The 23,732-nt window shown below is 37.2% G+C and overlaps 2 protein-coding genes across 10 annotated transcripts; one reads left to right on the top strand and one right to left on the bottom strand.

Moving 5' to 3' along the window:
• Positions 1–412: 412 nt before the first annotated feature.
• On the bottom strand, positions 413–12,653 carry LOC143900407 (serine/threonine-protein phosphatase PP1-beta catalytic subunit). 4 transcript variants are annotated; one of them, XR_013257781.1, is made up of 7 exons: positions 9,789–10,074; positions 8,679–8,750; positions 3,523–4,010; positions 3,343–3,441; positions 2,998–3,237; positions 2,731–2,902; positions 413–2,292 (listed from the first exon to the last, which is right to left on the bottom strand). XR_013257781.1 is itself a non-coding variant. In XM_077411730.1 (7 exons), exons 1-6 carry the CDS (start codon positions 12,503–12,505, stop codon positions 10,886–10,888), a joined length of 1,008 nt encoding a protein of 335 aa, XP_077267856.1. In that variant the 5' UTR covers positions 12,506–12,653; the 3' UTR covers positions 3,874–4,010; positions 10,879–10,885. The 4 variants fall into 4 exon arrangements, 3 of the variants coding, with proteins under 3 accessions (XP_077267843.1, XP_077267864.1, XP_077267856.1); XM_077411730.1 differs by lacking the exons at positions 413–2,292; positions 2,731–2,902; positions 2,998–3,237; ... (1 more) ...; positions 8,679–8,750; positions 9,789–10,074 and adding exons at positions 10,879–11,058; positions 11,134–11,303; positions 11,399–11,614; ... (1 more) ...; positions 12,274–12,391; positions 12,478–12,653 and having other exon boundaries at positions 3,874–4,010; XM_077411717.1 differs by having other exon boundaries at positions 413–2,902.
• Positions 12,654–12,823: 170 nt separating this feature from the next.
• On the top strand, positions 12,824–23,351 carry LOC143900386 (elongation factor 1-delta-like). Of its 6 annotated transcripts, none has more exons than XM_077411661.1 (10): positions 12,988–13,176; positions 15,794–15,948; positions 16,675–17,154; positions 18,590–18,688; positions 19,139–19,229; positions 19,858–20,073; positions 20,417–20,482; positions 20,550–20,675; positions 20,752–22,298; positions 23,269–23,351. In XM_077411661.1, the coding sequence occupies exons 2-9, from the start codon at positions 15,841–15,843 to the stop codon at positions 20,904–20,906; spliced, it is 1,341 nt and encodes a 446-aa protein (XP_077267787.1). In that variant the 5' UTR covers positions 12,988–13,176; positions 15,794–15,840; the 3' UTR covers positions 20,907–22,298; positions 23,269–23,351. The 6 variants fall into 6 exon arrangements, with proteins under 6 accessions (XP_077267827.1, XP_077267821.1, XP_077267814.1 ...); XM_077411678.1 differs by having other exon boundaries at positions 16,693–17,154; XM_077411669.1 differs by lacking the exon at positions 12,988–13,176 and adding an exon at positions 13,287–13,427.
• The last annotated feature ends 381 nt before the right edge of the window (positions 23,352–23,732 follow it).

Here is a 23,732-nt window from a genome sequence, read left to right on the forward strand (position 1 = left end):
TAAAAATCAACTTGTTGCGTAGTAGATTTATCTTACCATATCTTCTTATTAAGGTTCTTACAGCACCAGGAAAGAATAACAAGCTGAAAAAGAGGTTTGTACAACAATATGCATGTTTATTATCTGAAAGTTTTACATCTCTAGGATGCCATTGCATAGCGTGTTCCGTCATCGGCGATTCGAACAATGTATAACAACCCACAATAGTCGCAAACTCCTCTCACGAGTACGCCTTTCATTTAATTATTTATTTAATATATAAAGTATCGTCTCGAATCGCGACCGGTCAAACCCTTTACAAATATAATATCTGTATATAATATATGAATCTCGGACAAAAAGAACGCACATATCAGGGATCACAACCGCTCCTTTGACAATAATTAATCTTGCGTTTCTTTTTTGGGGGAGATTGGGAGAGAAACGCAGGGAAGGAAGAAGTGAGAAGGACACCTTCCGTTTCGTCGGCTCCAATTCTAAGACAAAACAAATTTGCACTGCATCTCTCTCGTAAAAACAATAAATAACTTTGTCAAACGCTATCTGATAATGTTAAATAACAATTAAATAATGTGTAACCATTGAGATTGAGGAAAACCATAGCATAAGAATGTGAGAACCAATCGTGGCGTCGCTAGCACGAAAAGGCTCACTTTGTTTGATTGATCTCTGCTTCGGGGTGAGTTTTCAGTTCTGATGTACGATCTTCGTGTTTCCGGATCGTCTCCTCAATTATAATAGTTCACACGACATCTCATTAATCGCTAGTCTGCATTTAATTGTCGAGAAATGCGCTTTATCGATGCCTCGTTAATTTCGTATACATTTATTGGTTGTATTCATGAATATTTATGCCAATATTAAATATTAAATTTCTTGAAAAACACAACTGTGTAGTATTAGGAAAAGATATCTTCGCTATTAACACAATTTCATATATTATATTTAATCAGTCGCTACTTCCGTAGAGGACAGCAGCCTTCTTTGTACATGAGTAATTCCTAAAATTCCTGCATGTATAGGATATAATAATATTCTGCAATTTTGGTCGAAACGCACATCTTTCAGGCATATTTCTGCTGCGTGGACGATCGCAAGTAATACAATGCCGCTTATAAAAGCACAGCGAGAAAATATTAATGCGGTTAAAAGTTAAACAATCGTATTATCCAAGCGATTTCTACAGCGACGAATCCATCAGCATTACGGGAAACACTTGAATAATCAATTAAAAAAAAAAAAAAAAAAAAAAACGAAAAGAACAAAAAACCAAGTAAACATATCATACAATTTAAATAAATGCACCAAACGCTTAAATGCAATTTGCCATCGTATGTTTTCCTGTTCAAAAATTTATGAGCTTTATCCTAGCTCGTGAATATATCTTACGTCTAAAACATATAAGCATTAAACATGAAATCCAAACACAAAGGTCCGTCTGTAAAATCAGTACTGAAGTTCGCGCGAAATAATCTTTACAATATGCGATAAATCAAATAACAATGCACTCGCGTTCGCTTTCATCGTGAACGTACAAAGCCGAGATTCTGCATCCACAAACATGTTTTCCCCTGTATATACAATGCGACATATCCTCGTTTTTTTTCTTCTTCACGACCCCCCCCCTTCTTCTAGTATCCTTCGAATAAAGGCGAAATCATTAGCATTTACCTTAAAAATACTAGTTCTTTGTGTTTCTCTCCGGATTCATCGCCCGAGAATAAACAACCTAATTCGTCTACGACATATCTCTGGAACGTGCAGTCACTACCACGCTCGGAATACTGCACATGACGACATTATTAAATTCGTAATGGGTAATGGTTTAAGAAAAAAAAATTAATGGTCAAAAATATATATATGTATGTATATATCCTATCTATATACATGCGCAGCATCTCTCGTGAAACGATGACATTTAAATTAGCTGCTAAAGCAATGATAAAAATACTATTAAAAATAAAAATAATATTAATAATAACAGCGAGTCTCATAATTACACTCAACATCAACAGTGGAAGCAATAAATACAAATGAGAATGACGAAATGCATTTTAAAGAACGCTAGCTTTGCGAAGGATTATTTCGTTTGACGCAAGATGTAATTGCCGCGAAATTCTGAGAGCGATCCTTCGTCAAGTACGATGATAATCGAAACTTGATTCACCGCGAATTGTTCATATCTCTTATCTCATTAGAATGCAATATTGAGGGAGAGGTAAATCTTACATATTCTTTTTTAAGGTTTATGTTTATCAAATTAGGTTAATTCTGTATCTCGACGTCTTCGAGCTGAAACACATGAAAATCAAAGGCTAGATCAGATACATAGGCATCCGAGGCATCTCGATATCGTCGACAAGCGCGTCGGCTATAAAGCATTAGGTATTTTCACAAGCCCATGTGTATCCGAGTAAATAAATCCACATAACATATTTTTGCCCCGTAAATCACGTCCACTTAAATCGTGTCCGTCCTGGAGTGCATGTACATGTGTTGGAAACGTCGCGTGCTAAATATTACATCTAAATCATCGGCGAACTATTGCGCGAACTTAAATACATCGAGTAACGTCTTACATGTCGCTTTCTTCCACTCTCTTTTCATTTTTTTTCTGTTTTCTTTTTTTCTGTTTAACTGATAATCGATGGGAAATAGACTCGTAATAATGCACATAAGTGGTCAGCTAATGTGATTAAGTAAGCTTTGACAAGCATAAAGCAGATTTACCTAGCATGATAGCCTCCATTAAGGATAATCGCGTTTGTTGCTGTGCAGGTTCAGTTGAAGGTTGTCATTTCTTTTTCGCTGGATTCCTTTGTGGTGTAGATGGTCTACCTGTTTGACCCGTGTTCATTCCTCCATATTGGTATTTCGCTTTCTTCTCTGACGGTTTCAAGATCTGCAAAAAAATTCCAGACACGGCGCGATAAACTTGGAATGTTGCATAAACGCTTCCAACGACAAAAAAAAAAGGAAAACTCTCTCGCTAATCACCTGGAAACTGCACATCAACGTTTCGTCAACGCTCATCATTCCACCGGCATTATCGAATTCCCCGCAGTAGTTTGGCGCGGAGAAAAGTGTGACGAGTTGTCGCTTGGCGAAGAACTCATATCCATCTTCGACCACTTGATGTGCCCTGCATATGAGATCCATATCGTGACGATTCAGGAACTTCGACACGACGTCTGGACCGAATGTGAACGAGACTCCTCTATCGTTTTCGCCCCAACCCTGAAAAATTTTCGTCGATAATGCGGTTAGAGCATTCCTTCCTGTATTAATCTATATCTAAATTAATCAGTGCGTTAAAGCTCGCTTTACGTAAAAACATCTCACCTGAACGTCTTTATCAGGATCAGACCATAAGAGATCACAGAGGAGACCGGTATCAGGTACATCGGTTGGACGCATGATTCTTCTGATTTGCTCCATTCCCTAAAAAAGACGCAGTATATGAATATTGTGCAATCCAAGGTTTCTATTTCTATGAGAATTTCTCGTTTCTCCGCTAATCACCTGCAAGTCAGGACTGAGCCCGCCATGGCAACAGAAAATTTTCTCGTCGATGATCGCGGCGATCGGCAAGCAGTTAAAGCAGTCCGTAAAGGTCTTCCAGAGCTTGATGTTATACCGTCGCTTGCACTCGTCGTAAAAGCCATATATCCTGTTTATGCTGGCGCACTCGTGATTGCCGCGTAGCAGGAAGAAGTTCTCCGGATACTTGATTTTATATGCCAATAGGAGGCATATCGTCTCCAACGACTGCTTCCCTCGGTCAACGTAGTCGCCCAGGAACAGGTAGTTCGCTTCGGGCGGAAAGCCGCCGTACTCGAAGAGCCGCAGCAGATCGGTGTATTGGCCGTGTATGTCGCCGCAGATCTTAAGCGGCGCCTCCAACTCCAGCAGGATCGGTTGCTGCAGGAAAATCTCCCGCGACTTCAAACAGAGGCCACGCACCTCGGCCTCCGTCATGATAACAGTCTTGCCCGGTCGACATCCTCTGACTGTATGCCCAGAAATGTTTGCGGTTAATCACGTAATTTTACTCGAGATCGCAACGATCCTTCATTAGTGCGGCGAAATCAGTCTCCGTTACACATATTCGTTCAGAAAAAACAATAGTGAAATAAATAAAAGCACGGCAAATTCGTTACATTTATCCATCGATACAATTTTACAGCTGACTTTCAATCTTTCCTCAAAGGCTTTTACGTCGAGTTAAGAATCTATCTTTAACGTAAGAACAGGCGGTCTATCTCTAGGAAAAAAAATCAATAATGTCATTGTCACGTATAATTAGCGCCATACTTATACCGCATTACTTATACCGTTATGCGCGTATTGCTTCTGGAATTACTCGAGCGTGACACGCCAATAATACATTATCCCGTCAGTTTACCCCGTGAGTCTCTATTGAGACTCGTTGCCTTCGAGTACCCGTTACCTTCGACTCACCGCGTACGCCGTGTTACGCACGGTTATGCAATTCTTCGATTCGCGTCGTATAGAGGAACAATTGAAAAACACGGCCGGCTGTATCGACGCTCTCGTTACAGCCGGTGCCGTCGAATCGATAATGAACGCTTAACGAGGCGATTCCTCGTTTCTGTCCGCCGCACTCATGAGGGATGGCCGTAATACTCCTTCTTACAGGTACACCGAGCATAACTCTACTTTGGGGGCATGGAAGATGATTAGACAAGTTTCTGCCGGTATTAGCCGTCTCAATAAACAGGAATGATACACGATTACAGGTTACGGTGAGGCCAGATCATCTTTGCCTATTCTCGAGCACATGGCTACAATCACGGTACTTCCGGCGTGGTCTACGGTGGTATCGCATCGATTATGTCATAATAGCGTCAAAGGCGTGAAATTACTGATAAGCTCGTTGGGTAAGGGATATAATGTCTCGGGAGTGCGAGGCGCTCTCTCTCTCTCTCTCTTGCAAGAGAGAGAGAGAGAGAGAGAGAGAGAGAGAGAGAGAAAGGGAGAGAAAGAGAGCTATTTTCGACACGGGTGTACACGATTCAACATAACAGAAACCTAAAATACCACTCAACTATGGATTCTGTATCCTAACTGGATCTGTAACGCTCTGGATGATTCAACTTCCCACAATTTCCTAATTTCTATCCTAGCCTAGAGTTTCGCGCGATATCGCAATGCCATTTAGAGTAAATGCATCAGTGAATAGATCTATGCACCGTCTCTGCGACCGTATGATGACACAATTGTATTTTTACACAATTCATCGTCTGCACAATTATAACTTAAAGCGGTGATTCGTTGCAATTAAGAGAAAACAATCGACACAGATTTAGATTTAGATAGAAATCCAAATTCAAATATCTCTTACTTATAAACGCATCATTAAAGATGTGAACTTTTATATCCAAAATGCGACAAAAATAATTCAGTTTGGTATAACAACAAAAATTGAATTATAACCCGTGTATATTCGTTAGATAAATTCACCAGCGCATTTAGTCTTAATATTTCATAAAGGTACCGAATATCTTTAGGTGAGACGTCACTCGACATTCAAAGCGTTAATAAGCGGCGGAGGTAAAGGGAATATATGATTTACCCGACATCCAGAGTGCAGATCATCTCTCCTTTATGACGCTATGGATGTGTCGTCGGATCGTTATTTATAGGCATAAAAGGGAATTCACGGTGCGGCTGAACTAGTCTGATACTGGCTATCGGAAAACTGCATATTAGCAAGGTCACGGCGACTATAGAGCGAAGATGCAGAGATTCCATTACCCGGGAGAGAAGCTATTGTCACTTTGCTGTTACATGGCGGGTATATTCCAGGCGAAACGCTGGAAATGTCACTTTGTACCGCGGAGTCATCGGATGCTTAAAATAAGCGCTTAAAATAAACCGGAATAAAAACGGATTTCTTCAAAAATCTAGGGACCACTTAGCGTGGCGCATAAACATCCCGTCGCGTACGTTGGTTCGTGATAATTATTTACGATTCTATGTATGAAATTTAATTGCAAGAAAAAGCTCGATATTTATATATAACGATGTTCATTTTTAAAACGAATCTGTTAACACTTAATTGGAAGACTTCTCTGTAGCTTCCTCAACTTTCTTTTCAATGTAAAATTTCAATAATATTTATATCAATAAATTGCCTACAAAGTAGAGAAAATATATGGAAAATGTATGATGATAAATCAGAAATAACTTGTCCCTGAAGAGGTTAAAAATAATTGTAAGGTCTCGTAAACGATGACTCTGGAGCGCGAACTTTATATCGCTTCAGGGACATGCGGCGTGAATGTACTTATTACAGTAAATTTTCAGCATTAACTGTACGTGCACATTTCAATGTGACAAGTTCAAAATTTAAAAACTTAATGATAGATAAATAAAAAATCACGAAACTGATAAAGTTCCCACGTTAGCATCAGCATCACTTTTATAAAAATTGCGCAATGCGCCTAAGATGAACTTCACCATGAAAGACTAAGAATTTAAAATAATTCGTCCCTGAAGTAGTTAAAAATAATTTGTTGTCACGTTGGACACCGAAGTCTCATGAGTAGTGTTGATATTAATGAAAGCTCTGGAATTCCCCGAGGCTAATTAATAATAGCTAATTTCAAACTGTGAATGCCATCAAATGTACATACAATGTAACGTAAATAAAATTGCTTCCTTGTCTCACATATAATAAACAATACATTTCATAATAAATATGTTAAATATGATATAGCCATTAAATTTTCAAGTTATTAAAGTAGTATTGAGATTATTTTATATACGTATCCACAATGTTTACCAATCACAAATGCATTAATTTAATACTCAATACATTAAGACTAACCGATATAACTAGACGTTAAATTAAATGTTAATCTAAACGATAATGGCTCTTTATCGTAAAACAATTGGCGTGCACTCTATAGATAATGATAAATTACGCAGATAGGATATCCTTCACGATCAGATCAGAAAGATTATTTGAGCTAACCTGCATCTGTACGTACAACGAAAATTCAAAATTACGATTTCTAAACGTTTTATAACTTTAAGATTTTGCATTTTTGCAGGGGCAGAAGAGAGGGAGATGGAAGAAGTATTATATTCGAATGCGGGAAGGAAGTAATAATTGAAGCGCATGCACTTTGCTACAGGATTACGTTAATCGCACAAATACATCTATTATACCAAGCGTGCTCTAACACTTAAGCTAACATCTCCAATCAATCAACGCTGCTCCATTTTTCACGTAGATAAAGCATTTCAAACGAGAAGGCTACGAGTGCGAAGGGGGAGAAAGTGATAAATCTTAAACGATAGGCTATGAGTGCATCGACAGATCCAGAAATAACTTCGAGTGGTTCGAGAAGCGTTTGTGTGGATGGATACTTATATATTCCAAATAAAACGATAGATATTTGTATTTGAGTGAGAAGCGTGTATAGCTGTCGTGTCGTCGGGTCTAAGGGAGGTTCAATAGGATCGACGACCGAGGAGAGCAAGCGAAGGATCACATTTACGCGTGCGGGGAGTCAGTTCTCCTTCAATAGAGATTTAAAAAAAAAAATTAAAAAAAATAAAAAAAGAAGAGCAAAAAGGAGTAACGGCGAGCGGAGCGAGCACGCGACAACGAAAGGCAACGGCCCGTAATTCGCAGCGCGCGGGTTTAACGCTAAACGTGGCTACCTGAATGTCACTTGATGTCACTTGGTGCCATCCATCCTAGCCATACCATCCTCTTTATGTCGCAACGATAAAACTTTTAGTACGCTACTACGCGACCGCCGTTTCTACGAAGAGCTTTAATATTATTTCAGCTTTAAACGCGACGTCTAAATGGGAATATAAATTGCTTTCCACTCGCGACAAGTGGGCCGCCCTAGAGTCAACTCTGCTTTCCATTTAATTTGTGTCACCGTGTGTCGGTGACTCGAGTCGATTTCGCCTGACTCTGCAACCACCATTTATCAAATTACATATCAGCGTGACCTTATCACGTAGCAAAACCAAATATCATACGTATGTTATAATTGATATTATAAACCAGCTTATATTTACCTTAGCTTTACTTTAGCTTTACTTTATATATCAGCAAATTGTACGGTTGTTACGAAATTAAATTAATGTATTTTTGAGTTGCTCGGGACATTATACCGGGTGCATTACTTTTTCCTCAACTTCTCTGCACACATAACTGCTTTTTCCATTTATCATTTTACAGTTACGGACCTCAGCTGACTCAAGCCGGCACAAAAACGCCGTTAAAAATAAGTCATATAAATAGAAGACGGAAATGAATATAGATCACAAAGACAAAGACGACGCCTTCGGCGCTACAAGCTTCAATTTCCTTACTCTTATCTCGCGCTTAACAGTACGCAATTGTTTTATCTGGAGCCACGTTTAGAGATAAGAAACGCGACGCCAAGTAAACGCGTGTTTACATGCCGGGCCGCGGAATACGATAACGGGATACAAAAGTCAAGGAAGCTCGACCAAACGAACGTAGGATAATTCTACGTGGGGGAGTTCGTCGTTTCCTGTTGTTGCTGTGACGGTAATGGTGATGTTGGTGATGTTGGTGGTGGTGGTGTTGATGATGATGATGATGAAATGATGGTAGTGATGGTGGTGGTGGCGATGGTTATTGTTGTGTAGTAGCTGCGTACCGACAAAGTCCGACGAGAAAATATCTTTTAGCTTGGCTTTCTTCTGAACCTGGTCTTTCTGCGTGTGGTATACTTTACCGCACAAGGGGGTTCCCGCATTCGCGTGAGCATGAGAGAGAGAAACAAACAAAAAGAGAGAGATTTGTTTCGTTTTCTGCGACTGAAGAGAACAGGGGAGTAAAAGATCGCGTGATCGCGCGGTGGTCAGCGACGCAGAAGACGGGCGAAAGGAGAGGGGGGTGGGTTAATGCGGTGGCAATTTGCGCGGAGGCGGGGGAGAGGGCTCTTTAAGTCGCGACAGAGATAGGTGGAGGTGTACTCGTAGAGTGAGAAGACGAACGCGACTATTACGACCAAGACGGCGAGATAGAAAGAGAGGAACGGAGAAAAAGAGAGAGAGAGAGAGAGAGAGAGAGGAAAGGCGAGAGGGAAAAAGAGATATGGGGAAAATAGACGTAGCAAACTCAAGAACGAAAGAAACCGAGAAACGAGAGATCGAAAGATCAGGAAGGAGGAAAAGAGTAGGACGACGAACGGTCCCAGTGAACTTTCTCACTCGGTTTAACGCATCGCGACGACGGCGATGACCGCGCGACGGTCCGGCGGGGCAAGATCGATATCTTCCCCGCGGCTTTTAATCCGATCGCGGAGGAAGGACGCGCGCGGTCGAAACACCGCGTCACGGCTCCCGCGCGATACGCGAGGGAGACAGAGACGGAAAGAGAGGAAGGGGTTCGCGACGCGGATCCGAACCCGGGCCGACGCGCGACGACTCGACGACTCGACGACGCGACGGGAGACGGGACCGCGAGAGACCGAGCCGAGCGAGAACGAGAGACGAGCGAACATGCAAAATGACGCGCGCGGACAGCGTTCGTAATCGCGCGAAATTGGAGCGCTCGATTCGACTCGCGCGTCGCACCGTGTAGGTAGCGTCGCGTCCGAGAAGCCCGGCTACGCCGCGGTGGCGATGAATTCTTTTTTCCCGTCGGCCGCGCGCGAGACGCGGGGACGCGACGACACGCGCGACGACGACGGGGTACGCGCCGGCCGGGGCGTCGTACGAGGACGTCTCTCGCGCGTCGGCCGCCCCGATCGCAAATCACATACCTTCCAGCAATCTCTGTATCAGGTTATCGATATTCAAGTCGACATCCGCCATTTTTTCCTGCCACTGACTGACTGGCCCGATGTTCGCGGACTGGCTCGTACTCGCCTGGCGCGCGCATTTGCACCGCCGCGACGCGAGACGCAACCCCGGCGCGTCCTAATACGTGCGCGTGCCGTTATCGACTGCGAGTTTTCTGCCCCGGGAACCTACGGCAGGAACGGCGAACGCGACGGACACCGTACTTCCACGTCGAACGTCGGCGAGAGACTCGATCGCGCTCGGCGGCCTCGGCGCCTTGCAAGATGGCCGACCGACGTTTAATGGCGTCCTATAGGGACAACCATGTGTGCCGCGCGCTGATTGGTCGTTTCTGTCGGACGCGTACCGGTTATTTGAAAACTGTCGAGTAGGCGGATTGGCCATCCAATACAACTTTCAATCTTTCAAATTCTTCAGAGAATCTATCGGTGAACATTTCATTCTAATTATATTTTTTTACAATACCATATATATATTATATAATAGATATTTAATAAACAATTAATATTTAATTGAGTCTCTCGAGATCTATTCTACTATTTATTAGTGTCTGGTATCTAAATATCTAAACTAATACTACGTTTACGCGAACGTTACTTCTGTAGTACGATAATTCACTCGTTTACGCGGAGTAAATTATCGTAGGTTACTACAGAAGTAACGCTCGCGTAAACGTAGTACTATTCTGTAAACGTTATCATTACTGTGCTTTGCACAGGTAGATATACCATAAAAAAAGCTATGCCAAACACGTAATGATACGTCGTTAGCATTTTACAGAATAAGCCCCTAAAATCGTTGTGTATTTGATCACATTCGTCGTAAATAATTTCTTGATTATCGCCGTCTTTGTTTCGATAATTTATTTGCGGTATTATAAAAAAATTATAGCTGAATTATTATGTCAATCTAGTTAAAATGATGTGGTTATATGATAGCTGCATGATAAATGAATTGAAATAGCGTCGCCGCCCATGTGAGATCGAACGATTATTGTGTATAGAAATAATACATTTGTTCAAGTACAAAAAAAAATTGCAGAATAATTACTCGTGATTTAACCGTATTTCCGATGATAATCCGGTGATGGATCTGTGTAGTCTTGCTGAAGATTGAAAAGCTCGGCATTGTTCTTCTGCAAATATTGCAGGAACTCGTGAAAATGCGACAGCAATAGCTGTATACTCTTCTCGTCTAAAGGCGTGTAAGACAGCATGCCGCCAAGTCGCACTGCAAGATTAAAATTGTCGTCTAAATAATACGTCGTTTGAAAATGGAAATTTTGCGAAGAGCACGCTATTTTACCGAACAGCCTGAGAAGATGGAACGCTCCGTACAACTGACTTGGAAACGTATCCGGATGGTCATTCGTTATCTGTATAAATTGCGGCCGTTCCCACTTATACAGCAGTTGAAGGCCCAATGTGATATTAAAATATTCCCGAATACCCCTTGTTATTTCTAATGTGCTTTCCCTAAAACAAAGTTAAATTGGACACATATATATATTTGCAAATTGTGACTTGTAACAGCATAACGAGAAAATTATGGATTCTCAATTGCGTTCTACCTAATGTCGTTGGATTTCCCGGATGATTTTGCCTCCACGTAATCGTCTAAAATTTTGTCGACCGTATTTTGTACGGGTAACGCGGGTAATTTGTGATGCTTCAGTATTATTTCGGATTCGTCTATCAGCACCAGCTTCAATTCTTCAGGCAACTTAATCTTAACCTCTATTTTCGTCAGATATTCTTCAGTCTCGCCGGCGGACGGCTCTAACCGACTAAAAAAAAAGAGAGAGAGATTCACACAAGTGTTTTTTACAGTAGATTCTAATGTACAATACGGAGACATTAGACAAACCTTCGTTTTTTACGTGGAGGCTCAGACACTGACTCGTGAGAAGACGAAGGAGTTACCGTGCTACTTGAACTCTTGCTAAATCGACTCGTACTTTTGTCGGCGACAGGAGTGCTCGACCTGCTGTCTGCATCTTTCTCTCTACCTCCTTCGCTCCTTCGCCCCTGTGTCTTAGTCGTTGTATTTCCCTTTTTGTTCTTTTGAGCAGATTGCTGATTTGAGTGCGCTCTTTGGACTTCTCTTTGTTTCTGTACATTAGCCTCGTTGTATTTGAGCACTCTGCTCTCGGGAACCCATTCATCCCAGCTATTTTTTTTACAAAAATACAGTTTGATGTATATTAGCTCAACGAGCTAAATATATAAATCTATTTGAATTAAAACTCTACACAAAAAATTATGAATGGGAAAACAAAAGGTCTCTCATGCTGCTTTCATCCAAAATATCTTCAACTCTTACAGACTTATTATACTTGTTAACGGTGATACGAATGCTAATTCTCAATCTATGGAAATAATACTGCTTTGTATAAATAAATCCTAGTACAACTGACGCACACGATACACGTATGCAAAATCTTACTTCTTATTCCAGCCAGCATAGTGAATGAAATATTTGACTTGTTTCTCCTTGGTAATAGACGACTTCAAGCATTTGGCTTCGTAGATTAATGGCCCGTGAAAGCACAGAACCTTCTCTCCTAAAAATAAGCCACGATTAGCTCAATCACGCCTATAATCAAAGATGCGAAGGGGAAATTCTACAAAAAGAAACAAAAGGCCATACCTTCTTGAAATTTACATTTTGGAGGCATCCTCGTATCTCATGTAACACTTATCTTATTTTGTCAATTATGTAATACGTTAAACGTCAGGAACGGCAGGAAAACGATTAACTCTGGTACAACACTTTCAAAGTATTCACCAGTATTGACTTCGACACTGCCGGACGCTCCGAACAGCTCCGAATGCCCGAATGCCCCGATACTCCGATCATGATGTAAAGAAGACGTATATAGCAAGTGGCAAGTCCAAGGATGCGCAGTAGTCAAGGCGCATTCAGCGGAACAAACCGCTCAGTAGCAATCGAACGTGATTGGCTCTTGCTTTTAGAACCGACCAATCAACGCAGAGTGTTGATAAGACGAACTTAACAGTTGTGTCTGCTGAACGCGGCCAATCAAAAGGTCCGAGATGCGAGAAGGAACATATGGCTCCTCCCATGATAGAAAGCACGTAGAAATATAAGCCAACCAAGCCGTGAATCTTTCCTGGTGAGTTTCAGAACGCTCTTGGTATCCAATAGAGAAATTTGCTGCACGTGGTGGAAGGAGAGGAAAGCAGGAATTGCAGGAAAGTCGTATTGTCTGGAATCTGGTATCCTCGTACCTTTGCACGTTTCCTCCATACTACTGCAATTTTGGCCACGATTTTGGAACGATTATTGGAGCCAATTTTGGTATTTGGACGCGGCACGCGGCTCGAGGTATATCTTTGACAGAATAATTACGCGGAACCGATTCTCCCTCGATTCTCGCTTACGTATATACCATCTGGCTGAATCATTCCGAAAAATTTGCGAATGCGTGCGAACTCGCCGATCGATACTGATGGTAGATCGGGGGTGAGATACGCTGCACGTATATATCTCAATGAAATTTCGAGGGAAGATCGGTCCGTCGAGTCTTACAATATAATAATATCCATCAGCTATTTCAATTAAAGACGAGTGAACGTGTATGTACATACGTGCGCAAGCATCTAATTCGGCGATTTTTCAAGATCTCCGTATTCGGTAGACGATTCGATAACCTGGTTGTATTAACGAATGTAGAATAGAAATTCAAACATTCTTTTATACAATTATTTCAGATTTTGTGAAGTAGGTATCCTGGTATCAAGGTGAACGAAGCACTTAACCTTCAAATATCTAATCTATAAAATATGTGTATCTTATATATTTTAGATATTAATTAACATACATAACATCTATATAGTAAAATATTTTATAATTGGGTGTAACTTTACAACATCTGTTTAATTATTTTTACTCTGGTTTTTTGCTCCAAGCTTCGGTTGTATTGGCAAAAGGTGGGAAGAGCATTTCATCGAGGTCGAATTGTTGCGACCTTGGTTCTCGATAACTACGGCATAATTTGACGTTAAATTTTGCCCATTTCTTATTAACCAAAGATAATTTATGTATTTATGTAATATATACGTCGTGCATTATTTAATTTCAACTAAATCTTAAATATTTTACAAAATTATGATCTTTGTGTGATATTCAATAACGTTTGATAACACAAAGGATATATTTGCTTAGATAGAGTTGGTAGGCACAATTGTGTTCGCAAATATAATCAGATTTTCATCTGTTGTGTCATTTAGAACATCTTTGTTTGTGCGAGCTAAATGTTAATTAAGTGTTTTAAAAAAGATTTTCTAAATACAAATCCTCAGCTTTCAATTAAATGATTTATTTATTCTTAATGGTTTGTCACTCCATGTTGTTATTACCTTATTACGCATTAAACGTGCTTCCGTCAGCTTGATTGATATCTGGATTCTTCATTACAGGAACATTTTATGCATCAGAATGTCAACGTTCCTTGGGCTTATCGAGGAGATACCAGGCATCTCGGTGGATCATTTTGATGGAGAAAACTTGAAATCCTCTGCATATTTTCTTAGCCATTGTCACACTGATCATATGAAAGGCTTGAACTATGCATTTTTTGAACATTTAAGACAGCATAAAAAGTACCTTTATTGTAGTCCTATCAGTAAAGTATTCTTAGAAACTAAGTATGATAATACAGAAACCTGCGTGAAGGACATTGCTGTAAAAAATAAAAATTATAAAAAAATTGAAATTGAGTATAAAAGCGTAGGTGACGATGAAAAGACTGTTCTTTATGTAACATTTATTTCTGCTGGACATTGTCCCGGCTCTGTGATGTTTCTTTTTGAAAAAATGGGCAAATTAATATTATATACTGGAGATTTTAGAATCAATCCAAAAGATTACGAAAAACTAAAACCGCTGCATCGCGAAGATTTCAATAATAGCTATCCAAAGAAGCTTGCCAAGATGTACTTAGACACAACATTTTTGGATCGCGATTTTGCCTTTTTCCCGACAAGAGAAGACAGTATAAATGTTATGCGTGAAGTTGTGAAGGAATGGCTAGATAAAAGCCCAAGGAATGTTGTTGTTCTGGAATGTTCCGCTACATATGGTTCTGAGTTTATCTACAAGAGGCTGTCAGAATTTTTAAACTTACCTATTCACGTTATGGACTACGTACACGAGAGCTATCGTCGTATCGTGGGCTTGGATAATCACATTACAAATAATCCATTCGCTACGCGTATACATGCATGTATGGGGAAACTAGACGTTCTAAACCTGAACGGTTTGAAATGTCGTACCGATATCCTCGAGAAGGATATATTAATTGTTGTACCGTCAGTAATGAAATGGAGGGGCAAGGTTACGAATGTAGTTGGAGAATGGGATTGTACTAGGGACAGAACGTTTAATGTGTGTTACTCCACGCATGCTTCTTGTCACGAACTTGAGGAATTTATACGATACTTTGAACCAGAGGATATATATCCTTGTGTATGTCCAGAAGATGCAAAATACAGAGTATTTCATTTGCTACGTGAAATTAAAAATAAAATTAAAAAAGAAAGGGGCGATGCAGTTTAAAATTATTAAAAATACATGTTAAATTCTTAAGCGCGAAGTTAAAGGTAAACCGCTAGGTATCTAATAATAATGATGATGATAATTCTCTCTTAAGTTAATAGATAATTTGTTCTCAATTTTTGCTAATTTTGATTCTCTAATTGTATTAAGCTTTTATAATTACGTGCCGTTAACAGATACGTTACTGTTATATTATATTACATATAAAAGTTTGTATTTTTATACAATAAAATATAATGAATGTTATGCTAATTAATGATATCCTTATTCTTAAACTGAGTCTTGAACGCGGTATGAGAGGAGTAATTTGAAGAACCTTATTTACTATACCGCATGCAAATTGAACCTTTTTTTTTATATCTTGCTTCTCTTATCTTGTTTGCAGAAATTCATAGTATTTTTGCTTCATAAAAGTAAAGTACCGAAAAAGAGATGACAACTCCTACAATGGCAAGCATTGCGCTAACTAAAGAAAAGGTATGGTTCGATAAGCCAACCTACGACAGAGCAGAACGGCAGTATTATGAGAAAATGAACAAGGTAAGGAATTGTTGTTATTGGTGCGATCATCCACTGCTCAATAAATAAAGAGAGTTGTCGGCAGGGAATGGGATAGAGTAAAAATGTTTAAACATTGATCATTGGGTAAATCATTTACCTTCAATAATCATGAATATTAAGTATATAACACATCAAGTTTTGTTTTTTTTAATCTTTCCTTTGAGAAAGTACATTCATAATTCATCAAGTGGATTATTACTAGTCCTAATCATAGCATCCATAGCTAGTGCGCGTTTGTCATTTTCCTATGTTTGTGTATGCATCATGTTTGTGTTACTGTATAACTTACTAACATTTCTAACACACATACGCGGGAATATCTGGTGATAACAAAATTACCTTTGCTCTCTTTCTCTCTTCATACTTCACAAGGTGTCGGTAGAAATTTTGTGTGCAGTGAGAAATGTAAAATTTTTTCTCAGTTTATCTCAAACTTATTTCTATATTTTTTAAAATAAACTAATAAAATAGTATTGTGGTCTTTTTAACATCGTAAGTCACGTTTCTTTCATATCTCTCGATAATTCAAGCAATTATACATCTAATACTTATATTTCAACACATTTAAACACTACATGATTACATGAACGTGTTTAATTATAATATATGTCGAGTAGCAGTTGTGTATGTATCAGTTGCACAAAAGAAATGATTTTGTTTTTGCTTCTTGCGTTATTTGGAAGACGTTGATCTATATTTGCATAGCTTGGACCATGTTTCAAGGTGGTGTCTCGTAAGATTGCGGGAGGCTGCACGCTTAAGTCTGACAATTCTATATCTGACAAGTGCCAAGATCTAATCAATACTAATGCATTGAAATCGAAGGCTGAAAAGTCTAAAGACAACAAGCTAGCTCATGAGTCGAATGAATCGAATATGAAACATTCCAAATGCCAAGGAAGAAACGCAAAAGTCAATAAAGATGCCGCGGACGTGTGCAACATGCAGAATAAAGAAAATGCAAAGACAAGCGAGAAATTCGATAGCGCGAGGGATAACGCGAAGGAGAAGGAGAATGCTTCTCTGAACGAGAAATCTAAGAAGTATAACGCGAAAGAGGCTAAAGAGAAAAGGAATAAGGAAGATACGAAAAATAAAAATAGGGGAAGTGGAGGAAACGATGTCGGGGGAAATAAAGAAACTGCAGTGCCATTCGCGAGGAATAAAGAACAATTGCCCGATCAGGTATATGCTTCAATGCAATCTGTGGGTTACTGTTCGGTATCTCTGTATCTCGACGCGATATAGACGAATTGTATTTTCAGTTGACTTTACGTTAATTTTATTTCATTGTACTGTCGCAGAAAAGCGCGTCTGTTACGTTTTGCAATTAAAAGAATGGCATCTGTTTCTTTGTTCCATTTTACTTTCGTCTTGTACTGACAGCTTTACTGTAACAATATGCATGTGTATTTCTTTGCTTGCTATAAATATGCATGGTATATGCATGTATCATCGCTAGTGATGTATTTACACATTCTTGGTTATTTAAATAACAAAGAAGCGCCTGTTGTATTCGCAAAAGGCTTAACTGATGACCAGTCATTGCGATAGTAATTCTGCTCAGTACGAGAGGAACCGCAGGTTCGGACATTTGGCTCACGCACTCGGTCGAGCGGCCGGTGGTGCGAAGCTACCATCCGTGGGATTATGCCTGAACGCCTCTAAGGCCCTATCCTCTCTAGTCAAAGGTGGCAATGATATCTCTAGGAGTCTCGCGAGTCGAAAGGCTCAAAACAATGTGACACACTACTAGGCGGTTAAAGTCTATTTTAATTTGATTATGAACTATCATTCTAGCACTTTTGTCAATAGAATAAAATTACAAATTTTACTTTTTTTATTTAAAGATGCTTTTGAGCTTTCTAACGTTGCCAACTCTTAAACAGCTTGCTTAATAGTACTTACATCGCTAAAAAATAGAAATGCTTGGAATAATTTTCTGTTTTCTTTTTTGTATTTGTGTATTCTATGAGTTTTTAATTGCATGTTTATTCATAGTTAATAATTCAGTAAGTTTTCCCGCATTTCTTTCTCTATAAAAACGTATGCTAATAAAGACGTACTTACTTTAATTTGTAAATACTGTTGATTTTTGTGGCACATTGCCCGCATTGCCGCATTTTTATATTAAAAAAAAGCATAGTATTGTTCCACTTCTTAATACTTCCGCTATAATATATGTAATGTCTATCTCCACATGTGTGTTTGTTTAATAAATATCTAAAAATGGGTATTCGATAATAGTTTTAAAATATTTATATAATTGTAGCTTTTTTTTATTTATATTTTTCATAAAAATAAAAATATATGTCTTTGTTTAATGAAATTAATAACGTATAATTAATATTTTTACTACAAAAGAGTAATGCTTACTTGTATCAATACCGTTATTAGAAATTATGTTATTTTTATTAAAAAGAAAGAGAGAAATCTTTAGAGAACCAAGAAACATTTTAATATTCTGTTGTATACATATATCTGTATATCCTGATCTTCAATTAATATTTGATTTTGTTAATGTTATTAATGCAAAGTAAACTTTAGTGGAGATATGGCATGTATTCGTTTTGAATAATCAATCTGGGTGTGAGCTTACTTTTAATCTCGGTGGATGCAGGGAGCTCAACAGTCCACTTGCCCAATCTTGTCCGCTGCTGGAAGTTTGTCCAATGAGGTTGCGAAGGCTCGGCAGCATATTAAACAGTCTTTACAGTGTGTGAGTACTGCACTCTCTTAGCTCGCTCTTTATAACATAATTTTCACACAATGTGCTTACTAATATAACGTTATTATTTAAGTATATTCTCACATCGCCTTTCATCGCTTCTTAGGCATTTTAGAACATAAAACTAATGTTGCGAATATAAAAAATGAATATTAAATGAAAAAGGATTTTACGTTTGTAAAATTGATAACGATTAAATATCTTTCCTTATTCTCATGAAAATGTCTGTCGTATATTGACGTACTATTGACAATAAATTATTAATATTACTAATACATTCATGTGTTAATTATAAAAACATACTTTATTGAATGTTAGAATTTTCATGGATCTGAATAAGACCAACAATCAAATTTATACCATATTGTGTTTTATCCAACTAATTATCTCAGTACTAGAGTAATAAGTATAACTTTTAGAACATTAAATAATATTTTTCAGATGGATGATCTTGCAGCACTTGCCCATACAAATCAAGATGTTACACCTCGTGTCGTCAAACTTGAAAAAGAAAATCAGGATCTCCGAAATAGTATGTATATTACATATTATTGATTATTATAATTATTACAAGTATTATGATACATGCAAATATTAGTTTTCTGTGTCAAAAATTTCTATATGAAAACTATCAGCAATAAGTAATGAAAAATTCAGGTAATAATTTAATACATTTAATAATTTATTACATTTATTTCTTTCGTTTATAATTCTATTAATTAAATATTTTTGTATTAGATATATTATAAATATAATATATCTGCTCATATATAGATGCTAAGATATATTGTATATAGTACATATAGTTTTAAATATCACATGCCAGCAAATAAAGCTAATTATCAATAATTTATTTCATTCCATGAATTATGTAGTTATATGTCGCACCTAAAATAATTTTAGCACGAATTAAATGTATCTGACAATACACAATTATGAGTTTTAGCTATTGCTATTATACACTTTTTTGATTATTCTTTTAAAACATTATGTAAATATAAAAATATATGTTAGTCAAAAATATATATTAGGTAAGATAACGCAAAAGAAATATCAAACTGCAATAATTTCCCGCTATTGTATCGATACACAGTTTTATAGATTAATAGCAAGCATAATCGAACGAATATGTATCAAGACTTGAAAATCTTTTTGAATAGTCATTCAGGACCTGAAGAGTACTGTTGAAAAATTGGTGAATCGCGTGAAAACTGTTGAAACTTTGGAAGAACGTTTGGAAAGCCTCGAGGCACGCGTACCTTACATAGCAATTTGTCCTGCGAAACCTGAGGGACCAGAGTATGAGCAGAAGCAGAGCAAAGAAAAAGATGATGACGATGACGATATAGATCTGTTTGGTTCCGATTCAGAGGCAAGTGAGCAAAGACAGTAGAAATGGTATTAATTGGTCTCTTTGTCTTAAGGCGAATGTTTAAGTTTAATTTCGTATGACACAGAAGTAACTAAACACTACACACTGATATTCTTAAATTAACATAAATGTTAAGATATGCGAATTTATATTTATGTAAAATTGTGACATTTGTTTTTTTAACATACACCAGATATTCCCATAATACTGTTTCATCAAATATTAGCACTTTTTTCACATTCATATAAATCCAATATATAATAGTGTTCTTTCGCGAATTATGAGATCCGTCTATTTTTATAACTATCGCTTACGAAACATCTTGCTACATTTGATTTGATAGGGAGAGGATACAGAGGCGGCCAAGATTAGGGAAGAACGACTTGCTGCATATGCTGCAAAGAAGTCTAAAAGTATGTAACGCAGCTCAATTATTTATAATTTGTTATCTATCATTATTAATCGACATGTATCTTACAGAACCAGTCTTGATAGCTAAATCAAGTATCATCCTGGATGTGAAACCGTGGGACGACGAGACGGACATGAAAGAAATGGAAAAGGCGGTGCGGAAGATCGAGACTGACGGTCTTCTCTGGGGTGCTTGTAAGTTTCCATAATATTTTTCGGTCGTTAATATTACGTACGAACTCTATAGTTAAGGTCTATCCTTCTTTCATAGCTAAACTTGTGCCGCTCGCTTTTGGAATTCACAAGCTACAGATTTCGTGCGTCGTGGAAGACGACAAAGTGTCGGTAGATTGGTTGACAGAACAGATTCAAGAACTCGAGGATTACGTGCAAAGCGTTGACATCGCGGCTTTCAACAAAGTGTAAAGAAACTAGAACGAAACTATAAAAAGTGCGTGGCGGTATAGTCGAAAATAAGCATGGGTCTATGTGCCATTTCTGCATTCCATTAGCAGTATCTATAATCGAAAACTGTTTACATGCGAGTTTTGCCGCATTAAGTCAAAAGATAAAGATATTCTAAAACTAGATGTTATTACAATTTGACTGTCTAAAAGCTTGCAAAATATAAAAAGCAGATTCAACAGTAAATTTGGCAGATTTAAATGAATTAAAGATATTTGATATTGTTAATCCTTGTGATATTGTAAATGTCAAAATTAAACTTTCATCTTTTATTTATAATATATATATATATATAATATATATTTCTGAATATATAAATTGCAGCAGATTGTTTCTACTAAAAGTGAAGTTACCTTTTACTACTTTGTTCTCATATTGTTATCTTAAATAAAAATTATTTGGCCAATGCAATACATGTGTCCAGTAATTTCTGATTTATAATTGCATGTTGCGTAAATTATTATTTAAATTTTAACTAAAAACACACATTGTCTATTTCTAAATTACATATATTTAAAGATTTTAAAGTAAAAAAATTTTACATTATTTACTACTAATAATGTATCTCATTATACTAATGTTCTCTCTTTCATCAGCGATAAGAACCATCACGCCACACTTCTCTCAAGATATGCTTCTAATCATACTTTCTCCCTTTATCTTTTTTCTTTTCCTCTTCCTTTTGATAAGGGATAAAGAGATATCAGAAATATCAATAATATAAACATCCGGACGAAACGCCAGCTCGAAGAAAGCCTTCTTAGCAATTTAAAACTGAGCTCACACATTCATCAGATATTAGATATCCTACAAATATATTGCGCAAGTAATATTTATTTTTTAATAAAGATGAAAGAAATTTTTATTTGATTATCTTAATATATCGATACAATTTTAGAGATTGAATAGTTAATAATAGCGTGTAATGAATTAGGAGCTTGGAAGGATAGATAAAGATAGAAAGCGTGATAGGAGGGGAGAATCAAAGAGGGGGAAAACCGAAGGCTGGTTTCCGGAAGCGCGCTATCAGCACTATTATGTTATTCTATCTTTATTCTTCTTCTTAGTCGTACACTCTAGTCTACGACACAGAGTGGTCGTGGTTATGAACTATCTTTATTGCTCATTAGATTAAAATAAGGATAGATTGATTCGACACATTAGCGCAGATAGCGCGCTCTCCGAACACAGCCAAAGAGAAAGAAGTGGGATTTCAATCGAGTCCGTGCCAGAGAAGAGTCGTTGAAAAAGACGAGAGCTAATTGGATTTATAATTTAGTCAACATATATCCTTAAATTGTTCGTGGATAAATTATTCAGACCAAGATAGGCTCGGCAACATCTTTAACATCGGTAATTAGTCCTTTCACTTTCTAATTATTATTATTTTTTGCGTTCAAATAGGTTCTTGTATAATTTTATAAACTTATGTCGTTACTACTTTCGGCTAATAATTGTGACTAGCGTCTCTTCTTACGAATTATGACGAAGAATTATAAAAAGCTGCTAACGAATAAATTTGTTAATTGTATAATATATATATTTTCTTTTATATGCAACTCAATATAAGCGCATCAAATCTATCAACATGAAAAAGATATAATTTATTTGAACTGTCTATTTTGCATTTTTTTGGTCTATTTGAAAAATTATAATAAATCATTAATTATTTAATTAAAAAGAAATAATTGGATATGTAAAATATATATCTTATTCTCAATACAACTGCAAATTTCGTGTTGGAAATAGATTTAATATTTTTATTAAAAACAACGAAAATGATCCTCGTTGTGAACCATTAAAAATAGCTTTATGCCCCCCAGAGTTTATTATTTTTGCATATTATTTCAAACATCTCAATTTTTATTTGAATTTCTTATTCAATTTTAGTATTTTTCAAAAATATTGGTTTCGATTTAATTGCAATCGATGCATTTGCACACTTTAATATTTTATCACCGCATATATTATTAATTATCAGAGAATGATTTTCTTTGTATAACGCGTAATATATATAAAATAATAATAAGTTTTAAAGAAAAAGTGACAAATAATTGTTTTGCGGATTATATACATATTTGATTAATTTATTTAACATCTCACTTAAAACTCTTACTACGGTCGTTAATCATAATTTTAATTCTATTTGTTCGTCTATGTGATACACTGCATAACTTTACTCAAAAGAAATCAGATACTTCCATATACGCAACGCAAAGCGTTATTATCGTATTTTCGGTATCTAAATCTAAGGTCAGCGAAATTATGTATCAATTTCCTGAGTTGAGTTACACTAACTTTACAGCATAACTGTTCGTTCCAGTGTTCGAAATACAGTCCTTGCGGAAGGTACACCAAAAATAACTTCGCAAAAGTTTGCATCTTTTGAAGAAAGTATTCTAAAAATGGTATGCCACATATTTGATATTTTAAAAGAAATTTTACAGTGAATTATAAATTTTATACACATATTTCATATAAGAAGAAAAAGTATTTTTAGTGAGTGTTAATTTAATTTATTATAACTATTACATTTAAATCACAAGTCATTCTTTTGTTATAATTCTGAAACAGCCGTTTTCTACTATATTTACAGAAATTGGCCATCATGAAGCTTGTCTTTACTAGTATCATGTTCATTTGCTGCTCCACACTAACACAGTCTATAATAATGGATGTCAGATATACAACTATAGCAGCATTAAAAGCCGTCGCTAAAATCGATCCCGAATGGTTTCCAGAGGCCGTGAACCACTTGATTCGACGTTCGTGTGAAAATGAACCGAA

The sequence above is a fragment of the Temnothorax americanus genome, unplaced genomic scaffold (assembly GCF_048541705.1).
Source record: "Temnothorax americanus isolate GAGA-0224 unplaced genomic scaffold, ASM4854170v1 Scaffold10, whole genome shotgun sequence".
NCBI lineage: Eukaryota > Metazoa > Arthropoda > Insecta > Hymenoptera > Formicidae > Temnothorax > Temnothorax americanus.